The following is a 12,220-nucleotide window of genomic DNA, read 5'->3' on the forward strand; positions in this document are numbered from 1 at the left end:
TTTAAGGTTTAAGGTTTAGGGTAGGGAGGTCTGTTCTGTTGATTTAAAACTCGATAGAGAAATAACCTTAAAAACCTCATCTGTTTAGGAGAACATTTAACTCGCTTACAGCGCCCCTCAGTGGACATATCCCCTCGGAACCTCCGCGATACACGTAACGAACTACAGAATTTAATTATGTAAAATTGTCGCCACAGTCATTCTGAGCAATGATATTGCATTTGAATCACATTTTCTAGATATGATTTTTGGATTGCGTTTGCACCGAATGGCTTTACACTACATGGTGCATCAATTTCTAACTTATACTGTAAATATAAAACATCATGCTGTAAATGGAGCTTAAGCAAATTCCAGAGTCTTAAATGTAACAAAACATGCAGGTATCTGACATTTGCATTCCACAGAGCATGTAGTGTGTGTGTGAGAGAGATGGAGTAGACAGATTCAGAGACACACACACACACACACACACACACACACACACACACACACACACACACACACACACACACACATGTACACACATACACACATCTTCTTGTAGTAGTGCTCTGTGCAAGTAGAATTTTCAAGGACTGTTTGTAAGCATATGAAGGGCGGCATTCTCTGGCCATACTGCTGGGAGTCAGCCAGTCCACACACACACACACACACACACACACACACACAGTATTTATACACCCTTCACGTTGAATAACTAATAAGTGTCAGTTTATTAAAAACAAAATAGAGGCTCTGACGGAACGTTACCAACCATGAAGGCAAAATAAAAAAACAGCTTGTAAACAAGACGGAATAAATCCGCCCACTCTACCAGAGAGAAATACAGCCGGTGAATCTGATGGCATTTAAGAGGCGTTCACACTGAAAGCAATTTGCAGCGACAAAGCAACCAGAAGTCATTTACATTAATTAAGAGATGTTGATGATTTGACATCACATCAGCAATGACACAGTCCCTTTAAAAGGAATGTTCCAGGTTCAATACAAGTTAAGCTCAATCAACAGCATTTGTGGCATAATGTTGATTACCACAAGAATAATTTCGACTTGCCTCCCATTTATTTTATTTTATAATTCCTTACATAAGTTCCTTACGAATAGCTATCTCATGGACTCAAAGGAATCGGCTGATAGTTTTTTTTAATTATTATTGATATATAAAATCATTTTAAAAAATCGTATTCTTTCCTTAATATGACGGACACAGACGTAGAGGCTGGAAGAGTCCAAAATGAATAAAATCCCAGGTGCAATGTATTGCGCAACCAAAATTCCAATAATAACCTCAAAAAAACTGAAGATTTGGAGCACAACACAGGACTATGAAAACGCCCGAAATACACTTACTTATTTCGACACTGTTAGTTTGAAATGACAGAGACTTGGCTTCATTACAGTGCTCTATATTTAAGTATTTACCATATTAAGGTTTTTATAGCCATATATATATATATATATATATATACACACACACACTGTATACTGTATATATACATATTTAACCAGATGTATTTTTTTATTATTATTCACAAGATATGAAGTTGGAGACACAATGTGTTGACAGGGCATGTTTCCATATAGTCAGATTTTCCTTTTAATGCTTTCTTTCCTTCGCTTCAATTTAGAACACTTATATATATATATATATTAGGGCTGTCGATTGAACGCATTAATTTGGTGTGATTAATTAAATTAGTTTTTTTAATTATTTAATTAGTCGTTTCTAACGTAATCATGCAGACACAAATACATAAACATGTCTGCTTTCATTCTCTATCTAATATAAAATATATTCTCTATGTGAATTTAAATGTGAGGCGTGTAATTTAAAAACGTCGTTATTTCTGCAGTTCAATTTGGTGATGTCAGTGGCGCAGAAAATACACATTTATGCATTTCAAACTTGCCGTATGATGAATCATTCAGCTAAACATCTCCTATTGTGTTCCACAGAGGAAAGAAAGTCATCCATGTTTAGAACGACGTGATGGTGTGTAAATGATGACAGAATTTGGTAACACTTTCTATGACGCATTCTAATGCATTGTAAAGGTGTTATAATGCATTAGTAATGTCTCATAATACACCTTATAACATGTTATAACTTCTCTTAAATAATTGTAACCTCAATTAAAATACATTATAATACTCACCTATTCATGTTTATACTTAGAGTATAATGCATTATAACATGTGCAATATCCAATTTTATCTGCAGAAGTTATAATGTATGATATATATTGTATATACTGTGTGTTATATATAATAGGTATGCTTTAAGTAAAGTGACAAAAGCATTGTCTTCTTATAAGCATCCATATGATATTTTTAAGTGGTTATATGACATTAAAAGTCATGCTGGAAGTTATAAACATTACACATGCACAAATACATAAATAACACACATTCAGTGTACATTTTGAGCTATTATTAAAAACACTTGTAAAGCTACGAGGTTAAAAAAGATCAGAAACTGCGTAAAATATGTATTTTGATCACACATGTAAACACACCCAAGAATAAAAACAAAAAATTACTGATTTTATACTGGACTCTATTCAATAAACTTTCATGTTTGTGCATCTTATTTTATAAATAACTTCCATTATATAAGTTTGACTTGTAATGTATGTTACAAGTTTATGTCATGACTGTTTATAAGAAGATATTGCTTTTGTAACGTATAACCACTTAGAATCACGTCTTAAAGACTTTTGACTGTTTACACTATACATCACTTATACCATTAACTTTATTAACTTCTGCTGCATTAACACTTAATACTGCTTGTGTTATTATGCATTATACCCTTTGAGTATAACTATGAATAGGGGAAGTCTTATGATGCATTATAACTGGAGTTATAATTATTTATGAGAAGTTATAAGGTGTATTATGAGACATTATAAATTCAGTAAAATGCATTTATAGTGCCTTTACAATGCATTATAAATATGGGCTTCATAGAAAGTGTGACACAGAAGTTTCTTTTTTTTGGGGGGGGGGGGGTGGACTATCCCCTTCTCATTTGCATAATGCCAAACGACCTCTTCGTCTATCTCGTAAACATCACACAACTACTACTTTTTCTCAGAAACTCATTCCATAGACTATATTCTTTTATCTTTTTTGTGTGTGTGTTTATTCTGGCTAATGTTTACTTCGCATCTTAATTTAAACATGATTTCTGCTGTCAGCCTTCATTTAAAGTTCTCATGGAAATGAATAGATGTGATAAAGACAGAGATATGGTTCAGTTTATCCAATTTATAATAATTTATTCACACAAATATTCAGCCAAATATGCGTCAGAATGTTTTTTGGACTGATGGGTCTTTCCTATTCCGATCTCTACCGGATAAAGTAGCCAATTATACACAATCTAGAAAGAATCTTTTCTGTTAGAAAGACACACTGGAACGCATAAACAAGAGAAAGATGAAAAGAAAGAAAGATCAAACTTCAAAAAGGAGGAGGAATGAGAAAGCAGACGAAAGTGAGGATGAGAACGACCCATATTGAAATGCATAATGACCCTTAATGGACACTGTTTCACCACGTAACCAGCAGCAACCACTGCTGCAAGGAAAACATGTCCAGCCTTTCGCCTCTCCAATGTGTACGAGTATGTGTGTGTGTGAGAAACAAACATTTCAAGAAAACAACAATTACATAAGAGAGAGATGACACACTTTAACCGTCACTAAGTTTCTCCCTATCTTGAAACTTTCTAGTCTTTAGTCATGATCGTCTTTAACTTGGGAGTTAAAGGTCTGTGGGTTTGAATGAACTCAAGTATGATTTCACACAGTATTAAGTGATACAGACTGACAGAGAGTTTGTGTCTATTCACTGCTGCCATCTAGAGCTCCATCTACAGAACTACACAGCTTTACAACACATAAATGGCTAAAATCCTAATGCAAAAATCCAGCATTTAATGCACTGAATGTATTGTAATATTGTTTAATACATCAAATGAAATTCTCATGATTACAAACAAAATTCGGACAAATTCAAAAATGTCCTTATTACATCACATTCATGGAGCGAGTTCTCTGCATTATGCCAACATCAACATAAACACAAGAATGTCTTCATATAATATAGGATTAGTTCATCTTATATTATATTAGGATTAATAATAAATCTTACATTTTAGTTTGAGTTTGCATTCATTTACAAATTGCAAATCCTTTACAAATGCCAATCTCAAGAATAATGTCATAAAAGTCTTGATCATATGTCAACCTTTTTATAAGACTCTATATTTTCCTTTTAGAAAATGATGCTGATTGAAATAATTATGTTCATGATAACTACAATTAAAGCATATTACAGTATAATTCCATTATTACAGTGTCACTGTAAAAAATGAACTTGCCTTTTAGTTATTATAACTTCAAAATATAGAGATAGAATAACTTGTTGAGATAATTATCCAAGTTTGTGTTGGCTAAACTTGTGATATGTTTATAAACTTATCATTTTAAATATTCAGCTAAAATTAAAAATATAAGTTAAAGGTGCTGTAAGCGGTTTTTTCATGGAAAAGTATGCAAAAAATGTCCTACTCCCTGAAAGATATTAATGAAATAAGTGTCGAGAGATATCTCACCGGTCTCTGTGACAGATCTAGACTCTGTAAATAGCAAACAAAAATGTGTTCACGGGCCGCGGACAATGACGCTTTCTGCCTGTCAATCATTTTAGTATAGTATTGCAGCTGCATCGAATTGAGGCGTAATGCCAATTTTATGCCATGTTGCTCTTAACAGTTGTCAGTTGAGGGCGCTACTTTGCCGCTGTTGTTTTTGACAACCGTTTCTGCTTGTGTCGGTCTCAATAAAGCTAATTTGGTATCTTCGGACCAGTGCGGGGTTTTGGTAAATGGGGGCGTGGCTAATCCAACGGCTTAGCTTCTTGAAATTCTAGAACGCCTAAAATCGCTTACAGCACCTTTAAGAGAACTACGCACATCACGCTCATGTATCCGGATTCCCAGAAACAAATGATTCGTAATCATAAAATAAATGTCTTCTACTCAGAAATGTACATCATTACCCATTTTTAGCTTTACTTAATTTGCATAACTGTGCACAACACAAAATATTAATTATGAGGTGAACTTAGAGTGAGACACAGAGTACGGTAAGAGAATAACTGAGAGTTCCTTGAACTTCTTTGGCTTAAAAATTCATCAAATTAAGATTATAAGTACTACTAACTCAAACGAACAAGTACAGAACTGAGGAAGTCAATATTTTCTTTTAAGCCAATTAAACCAAGTAGAAACAATAATATTAAAGTTATCTGAAACAACATGCTATTATTTGTTACATTTTATTCATGTGACATACCTTTTTAAGTAAATAAAGTTGAATGAACTGATACATTTGTGTATATCTAACAAATGTTTTCAAGTTATGCTGACATAAATTGACCATAAATTGAATTTACAAAAAAAAAAAATGCTATATACAGGATGGCCCCCAATTTTTTTTTTGATTGCTCATATCTTAAAAGTGCATACATTTTTTGCCATACTTCTACGACTTTTTGTAGACAGCAAAATGATGTCACTGTGATGTCATCGTAAGCAATAACTTGCTACAAATAAATAAGTAAATCATTTGGCCCCAAAAAACAGGGCATATGGCAAAGGAGAAGAACCTAAGTTTGCTTTCACTGAAAACTTAGCTAAATTATTTACATATTTATTTATTGGTAGCAAGTTGTTGCTCACAATGATGTCACAGTGACGTCATTTTGTTGTTTACAAAAAGTCGTAGAAGTACGCCAAAAATTGTACAAACGGCTTTATGCACTTTTAAGATATGAGCAATCAAACATAGTGGCCCCGTTTGTGTGTGTGTGTGTGTGGTGGGGGGGGCACGCATAATTTTTTTCAGTAAATCCAACGCATAATTTTTTTCAGTGTGCAATGTGGCATTAATACATTATGCAAATTGCAGTGTTACTGCCTTACTTTTCGTTTCTTTTCTTTTTTTTACTGTTTGCTTCTTTTTTATTTATGCTGCCGGTTGTTGTGTTTGTTGTCACTTTCAGTTATTTGTCATGTAGCAATAATTCAAAGGTCATCTTTTTACTCAATGTTTTGTTTAATGATCGTCACCATCATTGTGATTTGCGAGTAAAGTGTTGAGGCCAGTGTGTGTCTCCTGGACAAGCTTAAAGGTGCTGTAAGCTATTTTTTCATGGAAAGGTATGCAAAATGATATACTGTAAGTGTCGTGAGATATCTCACCGGTCTCTGTGACAGCTCTAGACTCTGTAAACAGCAAACAAAAATGTGTCCGAGGACAATGACGCTTTCTGCCTGTCAATCATTTTGCGCGTTCTGATAGTATTGTAGCTGCAGCGAATTATTGAGGCTTAATGCCATTTTTATGCCATGTTGTTCATAACAGTTGTCAGTAGAGGGCGCTATTTTGCTGCTGTTGTTTTTGACAACCGTTTCAGCACGAAGCTCATTTGGTATTTTTGGAGTGCAGGGTTTTGGTAAGAGGAGGTGAACGGCTGAAATCTCTTACAGCACCTTTAAGTCTTATTATTATAGAGGGATCAGATTTTGGTCTCTGATCATCTACTGGCCATTTCCAATGAAATGGTTTATTTTACCTGACAATGGGATGGCCATAACTATTTCTATGGTTATCAGTAATAATAAATGATAATTGAACTAACTGAACATCTACGTATATTCAGTTTAAATTGAATTAGAATGATGCTGATTGAACTAAGAAAGTTTACTTAAAAAGACATTAAGCTCTTTTAACATGTTTATGTTCTTTCTGAACAACTTTCCGTGTTAAGTTGACACAACTTAAAATTTTAAGTCAGCACAAACACTTACTTTTTTAAGTTGAAACAACATGCTTTTTTACAGTAAGGTGAATCAATTGAAGGTCAAAGTTGACAATATAGCAAAAAGTAAAACATCAAGATGCATTGCATTTTTGAGAATTGGGGGAAACTGTCATGATAATAATGTCCAAGTGCATGAAAATGGATATAAATCGATCACTATAGATCGCACAACATTGATCACTTGCTAGTATGCCTCATTGCAAATTTGCACTTTACATCACTTATTTGTTACACTTACTAGATTTGTACTTCTTGTTAAATGCTAACTGTATTGTATTAGCTTCGTACTTGCACTCTGCAGAATGACAGTAAAGTTTAATGTAATCTAATATAAGCTTTCTTTTCTTTATGCAAAATATACATTTTAATGGGGGTTTTTTTCTTTAGATTTTGGGGTGAAATCATGGTGATGATTTGTTTTCAGCTGACCAAGAGATTCACTAAAATATAATTTTTTAGCCTGTCTAGTCATAAAAGTCATAATATACTATGTATCATAAATATGTGCAATATTTGTCCTCTTATAAACATATTACAGCATGCCTGACAGAGGTGTAATTGGGATGCAAGAGATCTGTAAAGTATTTGACTTCAGTTGAGGCATGTCTGTGCATATGCATTAACATGAGCTTTGGATTACCGTCAAGCATAATAATTACTTAAATCTCCTGAGCTCTAGTCCTGATGCAAACACAATTTAAGAGCACATATCGATAGAAACAGACACTCTGCTTTTAGCCATTTTCAATATACCATTTCAAAATTGTTATACTTCAACATTATAATACAGAACCAATCTAGTCTAATTGCATCATCATGCATATAAAGTATCTCACTAACATGCCATAAATATCCATATTGAATTATATAAATGCAGCTTTCTGACAGAACTGTGGCTATAATTTCCCCCATAAACAGTAGTATGCTTTACAGGTATACAGAGCCAGTAAAAGATGTCTACTTACAATTCTACTCAACAATCATCTGTAATCAGCAGGCCATTCACACAGGAAATCCTAATGCACAGCAAAAAGCTTTTCCAGCCATTTTCTCCAGCAAATCTCACTGCATTTAAGCAGGCAGTTGTCATCAGACAGCCAAGTCTATGTGTACAAATACTGTAAACTGTGATAACTACACAGTCTGAAAATGAAGCATTTTGTAAACCTGGAGTGATTTCTGAATGTGTGTGAGAGTTATGAAAGAGTACACTTGCTCCTATAAAACACACTCTTACACAATGTTACAAAAATAATAATCAGCTTACAGTACCATGATCCTATACTGAAAATTGAAGCATTCAGGGGTAAAAGGAGCTTATAAAATACACATACAAGTAGGAATGGGTCTGGATGCTGAACTTGTCAACAAGTCGTCCAACAACGAATTAGTTGTTAGCAGGAATGGAAATCAAAAGGAATTTAACGAATCCGGTCTGATTCCACTTATCGATTCCAGTTCCTTAACGGTTTCATTAGCGATTCTTTTAGTACTTTTGAGCAAGAAATATTTGGAAATAAGAAATGCAATTCTTAAGATTCTAGTAGATTTGAAAGAATCCGTTCATAAGATTAATTCATTCAGAATTCTGACTACACAGATCATGCTGTGTTTTTCTTGCTGTAGATTTAAAATAATCTGTTTGTAAAGATTATTAATTCGGGGATCATACTACACAGATCACGCTCTGTGTTTCGTGCTGTAGATTCAAAAGAATCTGTTTATAAGATTCAGACGTTCAGTAATCGGACTACACAGATCATGCTCTGTGTTTCGTGCTGTAGATTCAAAAGAATCAGTTCGTTAGAGTCATTCATTCAGGAACTGGACTACACTGGTCGCAATGTAGATTCAAAAGAATCAGTTCATTAGAGTCATTCATTCGGGAACTGGACTACACTGGTCGCAATGTAGATTCAAAAGAATCAGTTTGTTAGAGTCATTCATTCGGGAATTGGATTACACTGGTTGCAATGTAGATTCAAAAGAATCAGTTCGTTAGAGTCATTCGTTCGGGAATTGGACTACACTGGTCTACTGTAGATTCAAAAGAATCAGTTCATTAGAGTCATTCATTCGGGAATTGGACTACACTGGTCGCACTGTAGATTCAAAACAATCAGTTCGTTAGAGTCATTCGTTCGGGAATTGGACTACACTGGTCTACTGTAGATTCAAAACAATTAGTTCGTTAGAGTCATTCGTTCGGGAATTGGACTACACTGGTCGCACTGTAGATTCAAAAGAATCAGTTCATTAGAGTCATTCGTTCGGGAATTGGACTACACTGGTCGCACTGTAGATTCAAAAGAATCAGTTCGTTAGAGTCATTCATTCGGGAATTGGACTACACTGGTCGCACTGTAGATTCAAAAGAATCAGTTCGTTAGAGTCATTCGTTCGGGAATTGGACTACACTGGTCTACTGTAGATTCAAAAGAATCAGTTCGTTAGAGTCATTCATTCGGGAATTGGACTACACTGGTCGCACTGTAGATTCAAAACAATCAGTTCGTTAGAGTCATTCATTCGGGAATTGGACTACACTGGTCGCACTGTAGATTCAAAACAATCAGTTCGTTAGAGTCATTCGTTCGGGAAATGGACTACACTGGTCTACTGTAGATTCAAAAGAATCAGTTCATTAGAGTCATTCATTCGGGAATTGGACTACACTGGTCTACTGTAGATTCAAAAGAATCAGTTCGTTAGAGTCATTCGTTCGGGAAATGGACTACACTGGTCTACTGTAGATTCAAAAGAATCAGTTCATTAGAGTCATTCATTCGGGAATTGGACTACACTGGTCTACTGTAGATTCAAAAGAATCAGTTTGTTAGAGTCATTCATTCAGGAATTGGACTACACTGGTCGCAATGTAGATTCAAAAGAATCAGTTCATCAGAGTCATTCGTTCGGGAATTGGACTACACTGGTCGCACTGTAGATTCAAAAGAATCAGTTCATTAGAGTCATTCGTTCAGGAATTGGACTACACTGGTCGCACTGTAGATTCAAAACAATCAGTTCGTTAGAGTCATTCGTTCGGGAATTGGACTACACTGGTCGCACTGTAGATTCAAAAGAATCAGTTTGTTAGAGTCATTCGTTCAGGAATTGGACTACACTGGTCGCACTGTAGATTCAAAAGAATCAGTTCATCAGAGTCATTCGTTCGGGAATTGGACTACACTGGTCGCAATGTAGATTCAAAAGAATCAGTTCATCAGAGTCATTCGTTCGGGAATTGGACTACACTGGTCTACTGTAGATTCAAAAGAATCAGTTCGTTAGAGTCATTCATTCGGGAATTGGACTACACTGGTCGCACTGTAGATTCAAAACAATCAGCTCGTTAGAGTCATTCATTCGGGAATTGGACTACACTGGTCTACTGTAGATTCAAAACAATCAGCTCGTTAGAGTCACTCGTTCGGGAATTGGACTACACTGGTCTACTGTAGATTCAAAAGAATCAGTTCGTTAGAGTCATTCATTCGGGAATTGGACTACACTGGTCGCACTGTAGATTCAAAAGAATCAGCTCGTTAGAGTCACTCGTTCAGGAATTGGACTACACTGGTCTACTGTAGATTCAAAAGAATCAGTTCGTTAGAGTCATTCATTCGGGAATTGGACTACACTGGTCTACTGTAGATTCAAAACAATCAGTTCGTTAGAGTCATTTGTTCGGGAATTGGACTACACTGGTTGCGCTGAATGTTTTGCACTGTAGATTCAAAAGAATCTGTTCATAAGAGTCAGTTGTTCAGGAATCTGGATTTTTTTTTTTTTTTTTTATGGTATCCAACCCTATTGGTTAGTATGGTTGACAAATTAGTTTATCTTGTAGACTTTTTAGCTTTTATATATTGTTTTGCTTTAAATTAGATAAATTCAGAGTTCTCTGAGAGGGTTTTAGCATGCTGACAGAATAACACTCTCAAAGAAGTTGGAGATGCATCTAAATGTATCTAATTTAATTCTCTGCCATTACAGCCATCAAAGCACTTTCTCAAGAATAAATCTGACTTAAATTCACAGTCCTCACCAAAAATGAACCCACAAAACCAACAGACTCTAATAGGTTTGTGCAATAAAGGTTACAGTTATTTATTCTGTTTCTTTGTTGAAAATCTCATCGTCAATTAAACAAAACTATTCAGGGCTTCCTTAAGACCGATTAGTTGACTAGTCGTTCAAACAACTCATTTGAATATATGAAAGAAACATGAAACACAGCTGAACTCCCAATCAAAGTGCTGCTGCTCACTTTGAACAACAATAAAGAACTTAAGAAAAAATATTTAAGATTATCAACAAATAAACTTACACTAGACTTCTTACCCCTAAACAGCAACGACTCATTAGTTCCACAGACGAGCCCATTCTAACAGTGCATACTCCAGCAGACACAGTCTTTGGTTCTGTCTCTATCTATCTGAATTCTCTACACATGTCAGGTTGCACTGGAACACCTGAGCCTCTATTACACAGAATAGGCAGGTAATGAGGGATCAGCTTACCTGCTTTAATACACCACATGAAATATTAATGCAAAGCCCTCTTAGTGTATGTGTACCAGTTTGTAACCATGTGCTTTGAAACAGAGTTTCCAAATATTATAAACTTTAAAGCTGAATTGTGTACTTGTTTAGATGTTAAAACACATTGTCCAATGCCAGCACATTATGTACAGACAACATTATTATTGCAATTCCATTTGGGACGCAGAAAAGCCGTAAAGTGGGTGTAAACAATTAAAGATTGGACAAATGTACTTACAAACTTCCTCTTCAGTTTAACTTTTGGGTCGGCTAAGCTCCTCCCCTCCATCTGGGTGGGCTCAAATTCAGAATCAGCAAGGTGGTCATCTGCAGAGACGCTTTTCCTTAGATATGCCGCCCGGCGACGGAAATGTGAGAATGGCGACTGAGAGCGTGGACGGAGGTCAATGGCATCCGGAGCACCATCCCCATCATTTTCATCTTCTAGATGCCACATCTCACCTGAGACAGAGTAAGGATTTGATCAAACATTAGTAAAATATCAAATACTGCAAACCTGTGAACATTTGTTGATGATGGTTTCTCCATGACAGCCCGTGGCGCACACGTAAAATGACTAAGTGTGGCAAAGAGTAGAGTGGGTGAGATGTGTCACCCACTTACCAGTAAATTCTGTGGTTATTTAATCACCCTCATGATGTTTCAAACTCATATGACTTTCTTTCTTCCATGCAACACAAAAGGAGATGTTAGTATGTTAGTCTCAGTCACCATTCACTTTCATTTCATCTTTTTTTTTTCCATACAATGAAAGT

The 12,220-nt window shown here is 35.4% G+C and overlaps 1 protein-coding gene across 1 annotated transcript in view; it reads right to left on the reverse strand.

The window, feature by feature from the left end:
* The window catches only part of LOC127432141 (ankyrin repeat and fibronectin type-III domain-containing protein 1-like), a 109,722-nt gene extending 97,941 nt beyond the window's left edge, over positions 1-11,781 (reverse strand). The window contains exon 1 of the mRNA XM_051682981.1: positions 11,683-11,781. Within this exon, the coding sequence (XP_051538941.1) occupies positions 11,683-11,733 (51 nt within the window). The 5' untranslated portion in view covers positions 11,734-11,781. The remainder of the gene's footprint in view (positions 1-11,682) is intronic.
* Between the last annotated feature and the right edge of the window lie 439 nt (positions 11,782-12,220).

This window comes from Myxocyprinus asiaticus, chromosome 41 (genome assembly GCF_019703515.2).
Source record: "Myxocyprinus asiaticus isolate MX2 ecotype Aquarium Trade chromosome 41, UBuf_Myxa_2, whole genome shotgun sequence".
Taxonomy (NCBI): Eukaryota; Metazoa; Chordata; class Actinopteri; order Cypriniformes; family Catostomidae; genus Myxocyprinus; species Myxocyprinus asiaticus.